The sequence below is a fragment of the Larus michahellis genome, chromosome W (assembly GCF_964199755.1).
Source record: "Larus michahellis chromosome W, bLarMic1.1, whole genome shotgun sequence".
Taxonomy (NCBI): domain Eukaryota; kingdom Metazoa; phylum Chordata; class Aves; order Charadriiformes; family Laridae; genus Larus; species Larus michahellis.
The window spans coordinates 6234066-6254037 of record NC_133929.1 but is presented as its reverse complement, the minus strand read 5'-3'; the positions used below and the strand labels follow the sequence as shown (position 1 = coordinate 6254037).

At 42.8% G+C, this 19972-nt stretch overlaps 1 protein-coding gene across 3 annotated transcripts in view; it reads right to left on the bottom strand.

Annotated features, from left to right (window-relative positions):
• The window catches only part of LOC141735575 (CDC42 small effector protein 2-like), a 74320-nt gene that overhangs the window by 27181 nt on the left and 27167 nt on the right, over positions 1 to 19972 (bottom strand). For 2 of the 3 annotated variants that reach the window (XM_074568589.1, XM_074568591.1), the window contains one exon: positions 4893 to 5213. In XM_074568589.1, coding sequence (XP_074424690.1) covers positions 4893 to 4946 — 54 coding nt within the window. In that variant the 5' untranslated portion in view covers positions 4947 to 5213. Of the gene's footprint in view, positions 1 to 2607; positions 2959 to 4892; positions 5214 to 19972 lie in introns of those variants that run through there. The other variant, XM_074568588.1, reaches the window with a different exon arrangement.

Genomic DNA, 19972 nt, shown 5'->3' with positions numbered 1-19972 from the left:
TCTCTGTTTTTCATGCTGCCCTACCAGTGAGTAGGATGGGGGTGTGCAAGAATTTGGGAGGGGACACAGCCAGGACAGCTGACCCTAACTGACTAAAGGCAGAGAGGAACCTTATGAAATTCAACAAGGGCAAGTGTAGGGTGCTGCACCTGGGGAGGAATAACCCCATGCACCAGTACAGGTTGGGGGTTGACCTGCTGGAGAGCAGCTCTGTGGAAAGAGACCTGGGAGTCCTGGTGGGCAACAGGATGACCATGAGCCAGCAATGTGCCCTCGTGGCCAAAAAGACCAATGGCATCCTGGGGTGCATCAAGAAGAGTGTGGCCAGCAGGTGGAGGGAGGTCATCCTCCCCCTCTACTCTGCCCTGGCGAGGCCGCACCTGGAGTACTGTGTCCAGTTCTGGGCTCCCTGGTTCAAGAAGGACAGGGAACTGCTGGAGAGGGTGCAGCAAAGGGCTACCAAGATGATTAGGGGACTGGAACACCTCTCTTATGAAGAAAGGCTGAGGGATTTGGGTCTCTTCAGTCTGGAAAAAAGACGGCTGAGGGGGGACCTTATCAATGCTTATGAAAACTTAAAGGGTGGGTGTCAGGAGGATGGGGCCAGGCTCTTTTCAGTGGTGCCCAGGGACAGGACAAGGGGTAATGGGCACAAACTTGAAGATAGGGAGTTCCATCTCAACATGAGGAGGAACTTCTTTACTTTGAGGGTGGCAGAGCACTGGAACAGGCTGCCCAGAGAGGTGGTGGAGTCTCCGTCTCTGGAGACATTCAAAACCCGCCTGGACGCGTTCCTGTGCAACCTGCTCTAGGTGACTCTGCTCTGGCAGGGGGGTTGGACTAGATGATCTCCAGAGGTCCCTTACAACCCTATGATTCTATGATATTCCATACCATACGACATTGTGCTCAGCAATAAAAACTGGGGGAAAGGAGGAAGGGATTGGGGCGGGGGGTGTTTGTGGTTATGGCATTTGTCTTCCCACATAACCATTACATGTGATGAAGCCCTGCTTTCCTGGAAATGGCTAACCATCTGCCTGTCAATGGGAAGTAGTGAATGAATTCCTTGTTTTGCTTTGCCTGCATGTGAAGCTGTTGCTTTACCTATTGAACTGTCTTTATCTCAACCCACAAATTTTTGCATTTTTACCCTTCCAATTCTCTTCCCCATCCCACTGTGGGGGGAGTGAGTTGTGTGGTTCTTAGCTGCCTATCAGGGTTAACCCACAACAATAAGTTATTATGTAATTTAAGATATCCTAAGTACTTGATCACTTTTCCTATTATTTAAAATAATATGGTTCAGATAGCATGAACAGAAGGGCTTACATCAAACAGACTAAATAGAAATAAATATTTAAACCACTGTAAAGTTCAAAGAGATAGAGTGTGCAAGAAAGAGCGAGAGAGAGATCTAAATACTGCAGAAGAACATTTTGGTGAAATGAAGCATGATACAAGCAGCATACAAGGAGATCAATTTTACTGTCTTCAAAGGATAATCAAGAGGCCCTCATATTTGTAAAACATTACTGCAGATTTTGCACTGCAGTAATTTCACATAAGTATTATGCACTTCAGAAATTCCTCTTGTATTTTAATACATCTCTTAATTCTAATCAGCTTTTCCATATCTAAACTACTTGATGTCAATTTAAAAAAAATGTTAGTTTTCATATATAATTAACATAATTTAAAATCTAGCTAGAATAAGTGTTTGCCAAAACATTTAAGCTGCACTACATTCAATAAAAAGTCATGGTGCTTATACATATGCCCCATGAAGACCTACTTATCAATGTCCAAGAGCTCTGTATTTTACAGTATTCTGTAGTGCCTTTCCTCAGAGGATGTTAAAGCAGTTAACAGCATCTTGGGCAAGCATTAATCTAAGTAAAATATTCCAGAAGTTGATTGGGTTTTGCAACAATGAAGCAGATTCTTCCCTTCACAAAAAGAAAATCCAAACCAAAAAATCAACACCCTCCCCAAAAACCTCACATGCAAAACACCAACAACCCACTATCCAAAACACATACTTGACAAATTAGAGAAACCAGGGACTACAGTTTGTACCTATTTGCTATTTAGAAAACACTTAAGTGTTGCAGCCTGCAGTAAACCATATAACCTTCAGGTATTCTGCTTGAACGACTAGATCAATTAACACCTTAATCATCATCTCCGTCTCTCTCCGAGTTTTCCTTCTCTCACTATCTTTTGCGCCTTTGCTCACTGTTTCCCTCTCTCACTCTATCTCCCTAACACTCCCACTCTCTTGCTGTCTCTCTGCCTCTGTCTCCATCTCTGAATTTTGTCTCACTCCCTGTCTCCCTCTTTCTCCCCATCTGTCTGTCTCTCAGTCATCCAGTCTCTTAATTTCTCTCTAGTTCTTGCTCAATCTGTGGCATTCACTCTCTCCCTCCATATCTATCTTTCTCTGGTTCAGTCATGCCATCTCACTGTGTCTCTCATTCTCACTACCTTGCTTGCTCACTCTCGTTGTCTCATGCTCACTCATTGTGTCACCTACCATCTCCTGCCTGCTCACATCATCTTGCACTTCTCACGTGTGCTACTGACACCTTGCACTCATTTTCTCACCTGCTTGTGCTTGCTTGCAGTCACACTTCTCGTGCTTATGACTCTGTCACTCTTGCTGCCTCGCTCTTGCCTCATCTAGTGATCACTATCTTTCTCTCCATCTCTCACTCTCACTCAAGTGTGCGCTCTCATCTCACTCACTTTTTTGACCAATCGCACTCGCTCCAGCTCACTCCCGCAGTCACACTTGCTCACTGTCTCAAGCTTGTGCTCACCTCCTCTCGCACGCTGTCTCTCGCTTGCTGCCTCACCCTCTCTCACTCAGTCTTGCACTTGCCATCTCACTCAATCTCACTCTCTTGTTCTCACTGACTCGCACTCACGGTCTCGCACTCATTCTGCCTCACAACTGCTGTCTCACTTGCTGTTGCTGTCTCATGTTCCCTCTTCCTCTTTTGCTCATGCTCTTTTCCTTCCTCTTTTGCCTGCTGCCTCCTGGTCTCGCTCTAGCTGACTCACTCTCATTCTTGATAGTCTCTCCCCCTCCCTCGCTCTCCAGCACATGCTCATATACTCCTTCTCTCATTCCAGCTCATCCTCTCACATTTGTCTCCTCTCTCTCTCTTATGCTCGTATCCTTGTGCTCTCCTCTGTGCTTGTCTTGTTCCTCTCCCTCGTGCATTCATCTCCTCTCTCTCATCTCTTCCCTCTCTCCATTGTGCTTGTCCCCTCCCTGTCGCTAGTCTCCTCACACACTTGCTCACACTTGTAACCTCACGTTCATCTCCTCAAGTCTCATGCTCACATTAATCTCCTGGTGCTCATCACCTAGCGCTCACCGCCCCATGCTCACCATCCCACACTTGCCTCCTCACTCCCTTTCCTGCACTCACGTCCTTGTGCTCACCTCCTCCCCTCCAGTCCATCTCCTCCTTGTGCTCACCTCCTTACCCCTCACCCCTTACTCTCACTTGATTCTTCACCCCCACTCGGCTCACCCCCATTGCTCACCTCCTCACCTGCCTCCTTGCTCCCACTCATCTCCCTGCCCACTTGCCCCTGCTTAACCCCTCGCTCACCTCCTCATCCCCTGCCCCCTTGTGATTTTTCCTCCCCTAACTCTTGCTTGCCCCCTCACCTCCTCGCCCCCCTCTCCCATTTGCCTTCCCCCTCTCGCTTGCCTTACCCCCTCACCCTCCCGCTCACCCTCATGCCCTCCCTCTCCCCTTGCTCTCTTGCTTGCCCTCAGCCACCCACCCCATTCACTGTCATTCTCTTGCCTGTCCCTGCTCTCTCAACCTCTTGCTCTCACCCGCCCTCCCTCTCACACCCACACTCTCAGTCTCTCTCTCACACTTGCCCCCTCCCTCGCTCTTTGACCTCGTGTGACCACACCTTCTCTCCCGACACATACTTGCTCTCCCGCTCACCCTTGATCTCTCACCCATGCTCCCCTGCTCACGCACTCACTCACTCTCCTGGTCTCACTTCCACTTGCTCTCTAGCTCTTGCTCTCTCGTGCCCTTGCTCACTCGCATGCGCTCTCTTCCGTGCTCCTGCTCCCTGTTGTTTGCACTCGCACTCACCCTCACTCACTCACTCCATTGATCTCTTTCCCTCCCTCTCTCACCCCCTTACACTCCCCCACTCGTGCTCGCCTGCACACTTCCGCTTCCCCTCTCTCATGCTCTCCTTCCCCCACACTCCCCCCCCCCGCTCACCCACTCTCACTCCCTCCCACTCCCGCTTGCTCACTCACTCTCGCTCGCTCTCCCTAGCTTGTGCTCCTTCCCTCCTGTCTGCCACCGCTCTCTCAACCACTCGCCTCCCTGCTCTCTTGCCTATCCTCTCATTCGCCCTCTCTCTGACTTCATTTAAATGAATGTTAAGAAAAGCAGAGGAGGAATGGATTTTACCCTATATTTCTTAACAGCAATGTTTCCTTCCTTCACCATTGTCCAACCACACAGGAAAATAAGCCTTAAACAGTATCAGACATCGTGACATTTCCAGATTTCCACCTGCTTTTTGGCAGATGTTAGAGCAAGTTTAGGCCCTCCTCACTCTCACCCTCCCCTTCCCCATCCTTTCTCCCTCTCTGCAGTTCAAACATATAAAGGCTCTTTTCAAAGACTTCAGACATATTTAAGGATAGGAAAATATCACTATGACAGTCTAGATCAGGCTCTTTTCTTTCACAGCTAAACCAAGATGGTAGTTAATTCCTTAATTCTCACTGGGCTTAGTCCAACAGCACTAGTTTAAGAAGCTAAAACAAAAAAAAAATAGAAAAATTGAACAATGTATTGAATTATATACAAAACAGTTCCAATACTCATACTTACAGGCTGAGGTTGTTCTGCAATACAGCAGTTGAAACACAACCAGAACTCACTCATTGTTTACAGTCTGAAGCTCAAACGCAGATGAAAAGCAGGATTCAGTCTCTGCAACAGTGTCTCCAGGTAGCAAGTTCTTGAAGTAGATTTATTTATAATGGTTCCAGCGTGAAAAGTTTCTCTTTTGAGCTTTTCTCCAAAGAAAAGTCAGTCTCAGGATAAACAGGTTGAAGATGATAATATATTTTGGAGTCTTCTTTCAGAAGACTGGTCCCAGAACCACACAAGTGTTACGTATGCTTCTTTGATCCCTAGCGTTATGTGAACCTGAAAAGAAAGACAGATGTTACATCAGAAAGAAAGAAGATACAGAATCTCATACTCTCGGACAGCCACCCATGCCAGTGATTTCTTGATAATATCTTGAACTACAGAGTGGAGAGACACTAGCAAACAAGTCACACACTTATTCTTTTTTAAGAGCCATCTCTTAAGAGTGCAGGAGCAGGCAATTCTGAAGTGTCACAAGTCAAGCAAGCAGGGCAGAAGTCTGGCTTGGCTGAGCAGGGATCTGCTTCCAGAACTTAGGTGGAAAAGGAAAGTATATGGACATTGGAAGCAAGGACAGGCGACACAGGAAGACTACGGAGATGCTGTTTGCCACTGTAGGGAGAAAATTCATGCAGCCAAAGCTTGATTAGAGTTCAAGCTGGCCAGCACTGTGAAGGCCAATAAAAAGGGCTTTTTAAAATATGTTAACAGCAAAAGAAGGATCAGAGATAACATTGGCCTGTTACTTGATGAGGTCAGTCACCTCACAAATAGGGACATAGACAAAGCGGAGACTTTTAATGTCGTCTTCGCCTCTGTCTTTAACACCGATGATGGGCTCTGGGACCCTCCGGAGCCCTGTGTTGGAACACCATGTTTGAGGGGATGATAAATTCCCAGCCAACCCTGAACTTGTTCGAGACTTGCTGCTCCAGCTGGAGGCACATAAATCTATGGCGCCCGATGGGATTCATCCCAGGGTACTGAAAGAGATGGCCAATGTCATCACAGGACCTCTCTCCATTATTTTTCAGTGGTCTTGGGAGTCTGGAGAGGTCTCAGTCGACTGGAAGCTGGCAAACGTTGTCCCAATTTTCAAGAAGGGTAAGAAGGAAGACCCTGGTAATTACAGGCCTGTCAGTCTCACTTCAGTGCCCAGTAAAATTATGGAGAAGGTTATTCTGGGAGTTACTGAAAAACCCTTGAGAGACAACGCAGTCACTGGTCATAGCCAGCATGGGTTCACAAGGGGAAAGTCCTGCTTAATCAACTTAACTTAATTTCCTTTTATGACAAGGTCACCCATCTAGTTGACCAAGGGAAGCCAGTAGATGTGGGTTTTTTTGGATTTTAGCAAAGCTTTTGATGCTGTCTCTCACAGTATCCTTCTGGACAAAATGTCCAGCATACAGCTCGACAAGTTGGCTGATGGGTTGGGCTCAAAGAGTTATAGTAAATGGGGTTACATCAGGCTGGCAGCCAGTGGGGTTCTCCAGGGCTCAATTTTAGGGCCAGTGTTCTTTAATGTTTTTATAAATGATCTGGACGCAGGAATCAAATGTACATTAAGTAAGTTTGCTGACAATACTAAACTAGGAGGAGCTGTGGACTCCCTTGAGGGTAGAGAGGCCTTACAGAGAGATCTGGACAGACTAGAGAGCTGGGCAATCACCAACCATGTGAAATTTAACAAGAGCAAGTGTCACATTCTCTGCCTGGGATGAGGTAATCCTGGTTATACATACAAATTTGGGGATGAGAGGCTGGAAAGCAGCCCCGCAGAAAGAGATCTGTGGGTTTGGGTTGACGGCAAGTTGAATATGAGTCAACAGCACGCCCTGGCAGCCAAAAGGGCCAACATAGCACAGCATAGCTAGCCAGCCGAGGGAGGTGCTTGTCCCACTCTACACCTCATTGGTGTGGTCTCACCTCAAGTACTGTGTGCAGTTTTGGGCGCCTCAATATAAGAAGGACATCAAACTATTACAGTGTGTCCAGAGGAGAGTGACCAAGATGGTGAAAGGCCTCGAGGGCAAGAGTGAGTGGCTGAGGTCACTTGGCTTGTTCAGCTTGGAGAAGAGGGATGACCTCATCACAGTCTACAACTTCCTCAAGAGGGGTAGCTGAGGGGAAGGTGCTGATCTCCTCTCTCTGGTGACCAGTGATAGGACATGAGGAAATGGAATGAAGCTGCATCAGGGGAAGTTCAGATTGGACACTGGGAAAAGGTTCTTCATTGAGAGGGTGGTCGGTCACTGGAACAGGCTCCCTGGGGAAGTGGTCACAGCACTAAGCCTGTCAGAGTTCAAGGAGTGTCTGGACAACACTCTTAGTCATATGGTTTAGTTTTTGGTAGTCCTGCGAGGAGCAGGGAGTTGGATTCAATGATCCTTACAGGTCCCTTCCAACTTGAGATATTCTGTGATTCTATAGTGACTAGTGAAAATGGTATATACCAGAAATTCAAGCAAGTCTGAAATTCTCTAACTTCTGTTAGGTGAACCAGCATCAAGAACTGGCATCCAATTTTCCACCAGCCATCTATGTTTGATCTATTCCTAACTTTCACTGTCTTAATGGAAAATGACAACTTACCATACACCCCTTTAAGTTCTTAAGGAATTCTGCTTATTGACGCTTCATATTTCTCAATGGAAAAATTACCCAGTCCATTCACAAAGCAAGGTAGCAAGGTTTAAATATTATTTGACCACAATCCTGTAGCAGAGCTGTCAAGCAAAGATATGCTTCTCTAAATTGAGAGAAAAAAGCAACTCCATATTCTGAAAACTTTACACCTTAACTAGAACTAGGGATTTTCCAGAAATCTTTGTTGGATGTAAGTGTTTTAAATAATATTGAAATTTGAAGGGAGGGAGGGGTTCAAACTAGTTATTGAAGCTGCTCTGAAAGCCATGTGTATTTCACCAGGCCAGATGCACTTGCAGAAGCCCTCTTCCTCCCTTCCCCCTAGCAGGGCAGGCACTTCTAGGAACTTTGGCAATGCTTTTAATGTACCAATTCTCTTTTGTGCTCTCAGATCCCAAGAAACTCGATTTGCAAGTAACTGCCAGACAAAGCACAACATAGGCTGAATACACAAGGAAAGAACAACTTTAACAAATAAAAAATACACATCTCTCTACCAGTTTTTTTTAATTATTATTTTAAAACAAATATTATGAGGGAAAAAAGACTACTCCATAACATATATAGAAAAATAGCCAAGCAAACATACAGTTAGCTTAAAATAAAATAAAAGCACATGGTGCATAAAAGACAGATATCCAACACAGAAATGCAACTTCAACGGAGATACTAGTATTATTGACCTAGTTAAAATACAAACTGCTGTGAACACAGGCAGTTTCAAAACATTCCAGAAACATTATTATAACAAAGTATGTATTCTCAACAGAACAGTTACTACTGTTCTGAAATCTGAATATACAGGAAATTAAATTGTCTCTTCAGAAATGACCCGCTTATCACACCAAGAAACCTATGAAACCAAGAATCCTGTGTACCTATGAAAAGTTCAAGGCATTTATTGCTAAAAATGACGGTTTGGAAAATGCCCTATGGGTCAGATCTTAATCTTGACTAAGTCATATAGAGTTTTACTGCTAATATAACCATTGTAAACCTGAAATGATTTGGCTTTCCTATGAAATGACCCATGTATACAGTGGCACATGGCTTACCTAGATATCCAGTGAGGAGAAAAAGCCTATAAGAGAAGCATCAATTTTAGATACTATGAGTTATTTTTCCAACTAGTTTTATCTATTAAATATGAAAGATGCTTTATACATCTCAGTTCTTACTCAGTGACTTGTTACAGGGAAGTGCACAGGCCATGTTACAAGTGTACTCTGACCCCAAATATCCAGTATTTGAACCCAACAATGAACTTCTAGTTAACATTAACTACACCTATTCAAAATTCTATTCGCATACAACAGACAGAAAATATCTACATAGCATGTAGTTAGAAATTACACTTCCACACATCCCCTTAAAAACAGGATACATCACAGATAGGATACGATTTTCAAGATGCAAACTCTGTCTGCCAACAATTTAAAGAACTTTCATTAATAAAATGTATAGGTAATCTCATCTCACTAGATATTCAATCTTATCCAAAAGTATGCTAACAACATGTCTTTAAAAACATTTCACAACATAAACAGTTAATTGTGTTGCTCTTGTAATTTCGGAGAAACCATCTTTGCTTATAACACCATTTCTTTAAACTTCAAAAATGCTCCAGTGGAATAAATATTTCTCAGACCAAAGACCCTTCTGTTCTAATTTATTAAATATTAAATAAATGTATTTATTTAAATATTTAATATTTAATATATAATTAAAATAATATATTCAATAGTAAATTTATTTATTTATTTAAATATATTTAAATCATGTACATCATATTCTACTGCATGTATACACAAACCACATACTGTAATACATTGAATAAAATTTAGAATAGAACAGAATATTTCAGTTGAAAGGGACCTACAATGATCATCTAGTCCAACTACCTGACCACAAGTTAAAGCATATTAAGGGCATTGTCCAAACGCCTCTTAAACACTGACAGGCTTGGGGCATTGACCACCTCTCTAGGAAGCCCCTTCCAGTGTTTGACCACCCTCGCAGTAAAGAAATGCTTCCTAACGTCCAGTCTAAACCTCCCCTGGCACAGCTTTGAACCATTCCGATGCGTCCTATCACTGGATCCCAGGGAGAAGAGATCAGCACCTCCCTCTCCACTTGCCCTCCTCAGGAAGCTGCAGAGAGCAATGAGGTTGCCCCTCAGCCTCCTTCTCTCCAAACTAGACAACCCCAGAGTCCTCAGCCGCTTCTCATAGGACATGCCTTCCAGCCCTTTCACCAGCTTTGTTGCCCTCCTCTGGATGCATTCAAGGACCTGAACATCCTTCTTAAATTGTGGGGCCCAGAACTGCACACAAGACTCAAGGTGAGGCCGCACCAATGCTGAATACGGTGGGATAATCATCTCTTTTGACCAGCTGGTTATGCTGTGTTTGATGCACCCCAGGATGCAGTTTGCCCTCTTGGCTGCCAGGGCCCACTGCTGACTCCTATTGAGCCTGCTGTCAACCTGCTCCCCCAGATCCCTTTCCGCAGGGCTGCTCTCCAGCCACTCCTCTCACAATTTATACTTGTGCCCAGCATTACTCCATCCTAGGTGCAGAATCCGGCATTTGAACTTGTTAAATTTCATCCCATTAATCATTGCCCAATGCTCCAATCTATCTAGATCCCTCAAGAGAGTTAACAGCACCTCCCAGTTTGGTATTGTCAGCAAACTTGCTAATGGTGAATTCATCTCCTGCACCCAGATCATTGACAAATATATCAAATAGAACTGGCCTCAGAATTGAACCCTGAGGAACACCAATGGTGACCGGTCGCCAGCCAGATGTAGCCCCATTCACTACAACCCTTTGAGCTCTGCCCTTCAGCCAGTTCTTCACCCAGCGCACCATGAACCTGCTCATCTCACAGTTGGACAACTTGTCCAGAAGGATGCTGTGAAGGACAGTATCAAAAGCCTTTCTAAAATCCAGAAGCACTACATCCACCACCTTCCCTTCATCCACTAGGCGGGTGACCTTATCATAGAAAGATATCAAATTAGTTAAACAGGACTTTCCCTTTGTGAACCCACGTTGACTGTGCCTGATGATTGCATTGTCATTTAATGCCTTTCAATAGCACCCAGTATGATCTTCCCCATAATTTTTCCAGGTACTGAGGTTACACTAACAGATCTGTAGTTTCCTGGGTCTTTCCTCACACCCTTCTTGTCAATTGGAATAATGTTGGCTAGCTTCCAGTCATCAGGGACAGCCCAAGACCTTTGGTAGATGATCGAGAGGGGTCCTGCTGTAACATCCACTAGCTCCTTCAGTGCTCTACGTTGAATTCCATCAGGCCTCATGGACTTGTGAACATTCAGCTGATACAGCTGGACCTTTACAATTTCAGTGTCCACAAATGGAAAGTTCCCACACTTGTGGTCCTCCAACTCAGGGCAGTCCAAGGTCTATCCGTATTATTAAAGACTGAGGCAAAAAAAGCATTAAATGCCTCTGCTTTTTCTTCATTCCTATTAGTCAGATGACCATCTTCAACAAGTATCGGTCCAATGTTTTCTTTAGACCTCCTCTTGCTTAAAAAAGCCTTAATGTACTTAAAAAAGCCCTTCTTGTTATCTGAGACAACACTGGCTGGTTTCAACTGTAGTTGAGCTTTGGCCTTTCGTGTTTTCTCCCTGCATATATGAACCACAGCTCTGTAATCTTCCTGCAAAGCCTGATCTTGCTTCCAGAGATCATACAATTTCTTTTTCCTCTTGAGCTCCACAAGGAGTTCCCTGTTCAGCCAAGCTGGTCTTCTGCCCTGCTTGCTTGACTTAGGACATAGTGGAATTGCCTGCTCCTGTGCTTCTTAAAAACTGACCAGCACTCATGGACTCCTAAGCCCTCAAAAGCAGATCCCCAGGGTACTCTGCTAAATAGCTGCCTGAATAGCTAAAAGTTTGCTCTCCTAAAGTCCAGGGTAGCAATTCTGCTGTCCTTTTTTCTCATTACACTGACAATTTTAAACTCAACCATTTCATGATCACTGTGGCCAAGACAGCCACCTACCAACACATCCCCCATGAGTCCTCTATTTACAAATAGCAAGTCTAGGAGGGCATCTTTCCTAGTAGGCTCACTGAGTACTTGTGACAAGAAGTTATCCTCCACAAACTTCAAGAATTTCCAAGACCTGCTTGTCACAGCAATATGATATTCCCAGGTGATGTCTGGGAAGTTGAAATCTCCCATGAGGACAAGGGCTACTGATCCTGAAATTTCTCCTAATTGCCTATAGAATAGCTCATCAGTGCTTACATCCCGGCTGGGTGATCATCAGTAGACACCCACTATATCTCCTTTGTTTTGCATCCCTCTAATGCTCACCCAGAGTTTCTCAACCACATCATCGCTAACTGTAAGGGCTGTACAATCAAACCTCTCCCTTACATATAGCGCGACACCTCCACCTTGCCTGCCCTGCCTATCCCTCCTGAACAGCCTGTAGCCCTCCATCCCAGCACTCATTCCACCAAGTCTCATTAATACCAATAATATCGTAGCTCTGGGAGGTGACCAACACTTCCAGTCCATCCTGTTTGTTTCTCATACTGCATGTGTTAGCACACAAGCATTTCAGATACGCTCCTGAGCCTTCTGTACTCCCAGGAGCACTGTAAATGTTCCCACTAGCATTGCCACCCTCAAGCAATGCCATACCAGCCCTTGGCTTACCTACTGCAATCCTGTTGGTACCCCCTTCCCCCATCAATTTTAGTTTAAAGATCTCTTGATCAGTCCCACCAGCTTATGCCCAAAGACATGTTTTCTCCATCAGGAATTATTTATTAAAATTCTTTATTAAAAATAATTTTGTATTTTCAAACTCCATAAAGACAAAACTAATTATTTCAGCTGTATAGGAAATGGCAAAGAGAGGACCAAGACATCATACCTAGCCTCTTTCAGTTTGTTACTTGGAACACAGCCAGACAAACTATTCCGGATATATCTGGATTCAGTGGGTAGTCTCTTGCCTGTTCCTTCCCAGCCCTTCTTCTGCTTCAAGTTACTCATCTTCTCAGTTGTGTCCATTTAACAATTTTCACAGCACCAGACAAGCAGGTAAATTAGTGAGACCTGGAGCACCTTCTCTGCCAAACAAGTGGGAAGGCTGGTGGGAGGAGCCATCAAGCACCCAGCTTGCTACAGGCAGACCAGCCTGCCCTGCTAGGCAAGCCCTGGAGCAGGAACTCTGCTCTGTTTCCCTCCTCACACTCAGCTTCTTGGCCCCTGGGTAAGGCCTCGCTGATGTCATGCATATCTGCAATTAGCTTCAAGAACTACTCAGTTTAGTACAGATAAGTGACAGCTTTTTTAAAAGCTGGAGGAGATAACAGATGGATACTAACATTTCCTTTTTACTCCACAGTAAAAAACTGATTCACCTACAGCATATTTTACTCATTTATTCTGATTGCAAAATTGCTTCAGTCAGTTGGCTTCCATGTACCCATGCATCTGCTGCTGTTAATTCTCTTCCCTAAAACTACTGCTTTTTATTTGCTCTTAAGTATATTTTGCACTAGAAACACCCTTCCTATTCTCTTCCTAATACATACTAGACTAAATTTATGTCACATAATAAAAAATATGTTCATTAAGAGGCAGAACTACTACATTAAATTTGCAGAGTCATGTCAGCTACTCAGTGTGACCTACTTGAAAATTAATCAGAACTTTATTATTTTTTCCCTTCTAAAAAACCATAACTTAGAGGGGGAAAACATACATCAAAAGACACTGAGTCACATGAAAGGAAACTAACTTTCAAGCTCCAATCTCAATTCACCCAGTGAATCTAAAAGCAAAGATGGTACAGACTGACACTGACATTTTTCACCACGTTGCATTTCTCAATGCTACATCTGCTACACTGAGAATTACTTTGCTTAACATAAAACAACTTTGCAGCATAAAAAATAAGCCATTCTAAAAATAAGAGCACACACAGTTGTAAATCTGCTCTATGTTTCTATGTGGGGCAATAAAGATGATTTGAATAGCATGACATTTTTGTTCTATTTACCTTCACAGACATTGGTTTAATTGTTGATCTCGGTGGTGGTAGAATTTTTTTCTTGTACCCTAAAACTGAACTCATAGCAAAGCTATCTGCTTCCCAATTTGAAGCAGTCTAAGAAACAATACCTTCTACCTCACTACCAGGTGTTCAGAAACAGATGTTGCCAACACATTATCAACCACAGGCCTTGCTCTATCTGGAGTCTGAACTAGGATCTTATTTCATTAAACACAAAAATTAACAAGTTCTCCAGCTCTCCTTATCAGGTTTCTTTCACAGGACTGACTGGAGAGTTCAGTTTTTAATTAGATAGTAGCTTCAGAAGACTGAAGAAATGCTTACATCTGAAAGTTTCTGAAACTGTTAGCTTGAAGCCAGATAGCATTTGCTACTTATTTCCTATTAGTTTTCAGTTACAGCTATATTCCTACACTATGATTTTTGCCTTTGAAAGACTCCTATCTGTGAATTATATTAAGAACAAACTACATCGTTATTAAAGAAATCAGAAAACTTGTTCTGAAAAAAACCAGAAATGTTCTGGATATGAAACTGGATTAGCCCTTCATCACATACACTGTGCCTACACAAGGAGGTTGGTGCACTGTCATCTGAGATGATATGATTTCACTGCATGATAGCGACTCTGCATTTAATCCGCCTCCCATGCAGACACTTTCTGAAGTGCTGAGGGTGTCCATGTGCAAGGGAGCTAACTTTGACAAGTAGTATAGGGTACCCAATCCAGAGATGATTTGAGCACACTACAGAAAATTAGTGTGGACTAGTTATTGCACCTTCCATATATAAACATGACCCAGATTCACCTAACCTTAGAGCACAATCCTTCACGAGATGTTGCCACCTGCCTCATGTGCTTTGTACCTCATCCTTCTGCATGGGCATCTTTGTGTAAAGGGTGTTTATGCACTATGGCATTAAGAGTTGGAATTATCCTTGTTTTTAAGACAAACCCTAAAATGCTGTGTATTGCTCTAATTCATAAAGGAATCAAAGCTGCATAATGTCAAAGATAAAATAACTATATCTAGGTTCCTGTAATAAAAAAATTCCTGTATTTAAAGTAATCTTTTCCCCCTTTTTATTCAAGGAATCTCATGCATGAAATGATCAATGGGTACTGTGCTTTTACACAACATTTACTTATTTACTAATAACCAACATATACTACCTCAAGAAAAGCTCAAAGGCAACTTGACATTTTTGTATTACAGTATTGTTTCAATTTCACGGACAGATTGTCTTTAGAGGGGAAAGACAGGTGCCTATGCTTACTACAGATATTAATTTCTTACTTAGTTGATGCCAGCTAAACCGCACACACATCTATTAAGTCAATATTTTTAATCACTGAAAGCAGCTAAGGCACCAATGCAATGTTTTCACCAATGAATGAAAATTCAAGTTAAATAACAAGGAATAAGTGAGATCAACTCATCTAGCTTATTTACTGAACACGCATCAAATACAAAAAGTTTTTCATTGTACAGTCACACTTTCAGAAGTTAGATGGAAGCATAAAATAGACCTTTAATTAGAAGAATAATTATTATGTCCAAAAATACAAATCAAATTGTTAACATAACTGGGCAATTACACTTCTGAAGATACATTTGCAAATGAGCACTTTTGTACTCTGACACTCATCCTCCAGAGCCCCTTCCTTCTCTAACAGATTTAATCAATTTAACCTGAATTAAATTAATATATAATTTATAGGAAAAGCTATAAGGCAAAAAAACATGGAAGGTAATTATCAGAAAACACTTCCTATTTTTTTTCTAAATTATAGAACAGTCTCAAAAGGCAAGTAGGGAAGTTCCAGCACGTGAGTCATTTAGTACTAAACTGGAAAGAGCATTAGTTTAAAAATAATAATAATAATTTTTTAAAAAGCACAATAAAACACACGCACACCCCAAAAAAAATAAAATCACACCACAGATGAATAGTCACACCTTGGCAAAAAACTTAACAGATGAATGAGCAGTTCTTTTCCATCCCTGTTTTTCATGATTCTGTGGGAAATAAATCAAATAGTCTTTACTGTACATTAAAAAATATATTAACAAAAATTAAAACTGATTCGCTAACAATTTAAAGACATAGACAAAATATTTATTGGAGAACCAGTATCAAACAGGCAAGAGAATCACAACTTTGCTTTCTGATCTTAATGTATTCCTAGCACTAATACAGGCATAACTCTTTGTCTTGGGCCATGGTGACTCATTGATATTATTTGTGAAGTCAGCTACGTGAATGTAATAAACTATAGCGTGAACATAATGCACAGTGGCTGTAGTATCCACAAATACTACTTCTCCACTAGAAATGTGAAATTCTAGCATCCACATGGGGAGTTAGTGTGGGATACCTACTGAGTTTTATGTACTTTCACTAGTTTCATTTCCCCATGTCAGCATTGCCTTCTGTGTTTATAAAAGCTCTATAGCATACTCAGCAGCTCTTCAATATAAAAACATTGTGCAACCTTCTATTGTACCTACTAGGGGTTTTAAAGACTTTTATTTATGTAAAATATTAATATACCACACATAGTGATTATACATGTCAATGTTTACTTGTCAGATACACTCTAAATGGATTTAGTGCTGATCTACAGTGCTGATCTACAGCAGTTATCTGATATACTGAGTCTGGCTGGGATGGAGTTAACTTTCTTCATATCAGCCTGTATGGTGCTGTGTTTTGGATTTGTGACTAGTGTTGATAACACACTGGTGTTTTGGCTATTGCTAAGCAGTACTTACACAGTATGGAGGCTTTCTCTTTTTCCCCCCATCACCTCCCCCCGCCCCCCAGCGAGTAGCTTGGGGGTGCACAAGAAGTTGGGAAGGGGCACAGCTGGGACAGCTGACCCCAACTGACCAAAGGGATATTCCATACTATATGATGTTATACATCAGCAATAAAAGCTCAAGAAAAGGAGGAAGAAGAGGAGATATTCATGCTTGTGGCGTATGTCTTCCCAAGGAACTGTTATGTGTCCTGATGCCCTGCTTTCCTGGAAATGGCTAAACACCTGCCTGTCAATGGAAAATAATGAATAAATTCCTTATTTTGTTTTGCTTGCATGTGCAGCTTTTACTTCACCTATTAAACTGTCAACCCACAAATTTTCTCACTTTTGCTCTTACAATTTCCCTCCCCATCCCACTAGGGGGGGGAGTGAGAGATTAGCTATGTGGGTGCTTGGCTGCTAGCCAGGGTCAACCCACCACACCTGGAGGAACACCACCATCCTATTTACTAATGTAAATGCTTTTAAGTAAGTCACCATGTAACAAATCTGCATTTCCTTGCAAGATTGCTCTTTGTCAAGCACTGCTACGTTGAAAGTAGCTTATTATTTCTAATCAGTCAAAATAACAAATAAAAATATATACTAGTCATTAATCAATGGCCTTACTGAAATGCTTCTACTGTTTCATATTTAGCCAAACTCAGTCTTTTTTCTTTTTTAAACTTCAAAAAAAGTTTGTTGTATGGACAAGTGCCAGCTGAATTAAACAAGGACTAGAACTTTTAGGTGCAAACCAGCATTTATGATAAGTGGACTGATAATTTTTCTAGTCTGATGAGGCCTCTACAATGTTGCTGTCCAGTATTGTACACAAAAGACAAATTGAAGTTATAGCAGAATAAAAATGAAGATAGTTAACCTCTAGTCTGATTTGGAATCTTTTTCTAAACAGACATCCAAATGTACCTTGAAGATAATGAATTATGGGGAATCCATTAGTTCCTTTAGAAAGTTGTTCTGTTGATTAATTAATCTCAGTATTAAAAATATGCACCTTTATTTCTGTAATAACTCAGAGCAGGGTTGTATATAAACTTTACCCCCCAATTAAGTTTTTTCCCCCCTTTCTCAAACAACTTTTTCACAGCTCCTTCACTTTTTCAAAGGCAAGTTATAGCAGAAATAGTACCTTCTTTAATCCTTTCAATAGGAGAAAGCATCCAGAGGAGAAGTCATACATTACTTGCCTTTTACTATTATTTTCATTATGTATGGTATTCCAAGATGACAATCAAAATATTCTGCTGTGGGTTTTTTTATAAATTAATCAAGGTTTGATAGAAACTTTTCCTACTTTAAAATCTACTTTGATGTTTTTGCCATCCACATATTCTTGTTTCAAATACTTGTTAACAAAAAAAAAAATCAGTCTTCTCTGTATCTAGCTTCTGTAGGATAATCTATCTGGTAGAGCTCAACACTTAAGAATGGAATAAAGATATTGGAGGAAAGGAGTCAGTAATTTGGAAAAAGTGAACCACAAACCAATAAACATCTCCCTCCCCTCCCATTAACTCAAGAAACTTGCATTATTTGCTGTTAAGGCTTAAGTTTATATTAGCTAAAGTTCTGTGCACTTTTCATCTTACAGCCAGTATTTAAAACAAACAAAGCAATTGCCCTCAGGGTGTGTCAAGCTGCCAGATACTCAAGCTCTTGTCCTTTTCCTCTTTGTACCAGCTCTGCTCTCCCTGCAGTACTGCACTATGAAGCAAGTATGGCGAACCCTGGGAGCAATGCGGATAGGAGGTAGAGCTTAAAGAAATTAGAAAGAGGAGATGACAGGCAAACCAATTGATTCCGTTCTGCTGAATCCACCTCTTCCATACTGTGAAGGAGGCAAACTATCAGCTCTTTAAAGTGATTTGAACTAGGTGCTTGGATACTAATATAGTTATTGACCAGGGCTAATATATTGGGTGTCCGTGGCAAGGTTTTGGTAGCGGGGGAGGTTCAGGGGTGACCTCTGTGAGAAGAGGTAAGGGGCTGCCCTGTGCTGGACAGAGACAGTTCCAGTCGCTCTGCAGGACAATGCTGAGCCAATCTGCCAAGCTATTGGCACCTCTGTGAAAACATACCTAAGAAAGGACAAAACATTGTAAAGGCATTGGGGGGGGGGGGGGGGAAGTGAGAAAAAACAGATACCAAAGTCAGAGAATAAGGAGGAGGAGGTGCTCCAGACATCAGAGCAGATATTCCCCTGCAGCCCATGGAAGAGACCACACTGGAGCAGGTGGATGTTTCCTGAAGGAATTGTGGTCTGTGGAGAGCCTACACTGGATCAGATTCTCCTGAAGGACTGCAGCCTGCGGAGAGGACATACACTGGAGCAGGGGAAAAGTGTGAGGAGGAAGAAGCAGCAGAGAGAAACTGTTATGTACTGACCGTAAACTCCCATTCCTGCCCCTCCCCCCCATGCTGCTCTCAGACAGAGGGGGGAGTAGAGGAGTTGGGAACAATGGAGTGAAGTTGAGCCTGGGAAAAATGGGATGGGGGAAGCTCTGTTGTATTAATTTGTGTTTCTTTCTCACTATCCAAATCTATTTTAAGTGGCAATAAAATAAATTAATAACTTAATTTTTCCCTAAGTAGAGTATGTTTTTTCCCATGACGGTAACTGGTAAGTGATCTCTTTGTCTTTATATCAATCCATGAACTTTTTAATCTTATTTTCAAACCCCTGTCCTGTTGAGGACAGTGAGCAGCTGGGTGGGTGTCTGGCAGCTGGCCAAGGTCAACCCACCACAACTGATAAGACAACAGCACTGCTCTTCTTGCTAGAGAGCCCCTTTTCATTCCCATTCCTAGGCATTTTGTTGAGAGGGGAGGCCATGCTTCCTGCTCTTGCCCATGCATTGTCCAGGTCTCTATGCTAGCCTGGCTTAGTCTTCAGAAACTGCCCCTATCTGCTTCTTGCTTTCTCATCCCTTCCTCGAGAATATCTATACTTCTCTCCTCCATGCACATATGGTCAGTTCATAACGCTTCATTTCTGTCACTCCTTCCTCCTCACACTCTTCCCCTGCTCCGGTGTGGGGTCCCTCCCACAAGATACAGTCCTCCACCACCTTCTCCAATGTGGGTCCTTCCCATGGGCTGCAGTTCACAAACTGCTCCAGCACGGGTCCGCTCCACGGGGTGCAGTCCCTCAGGAACAGACTGCTCCAGCGTGGGTCCCCCATGGGCCACAGGTCCTGCAAGAATACCTGCTCCAGCACGGGCTCTCCATGGGGTCACAGCTTCCTTCAGAGCCCATCCACCTGCTCCAGCATGGGGTCCTCCATGACTGCAGGGTGGATATCTGCTCCACCATGGACCTCCATGGGCTGCAGGGAAATCTCTGCTCCGGTGCCTGGAGCACGTCCTCCCCCTCCTTCTTCACTGACCTTGGTGTCTGCATAGTTGTTTCTCTCACATATTCTCACTCCTCTCTCTCACAGCTGCTGCACAGCATTTTTTACACTTTCTTAAATATGTTATCAAA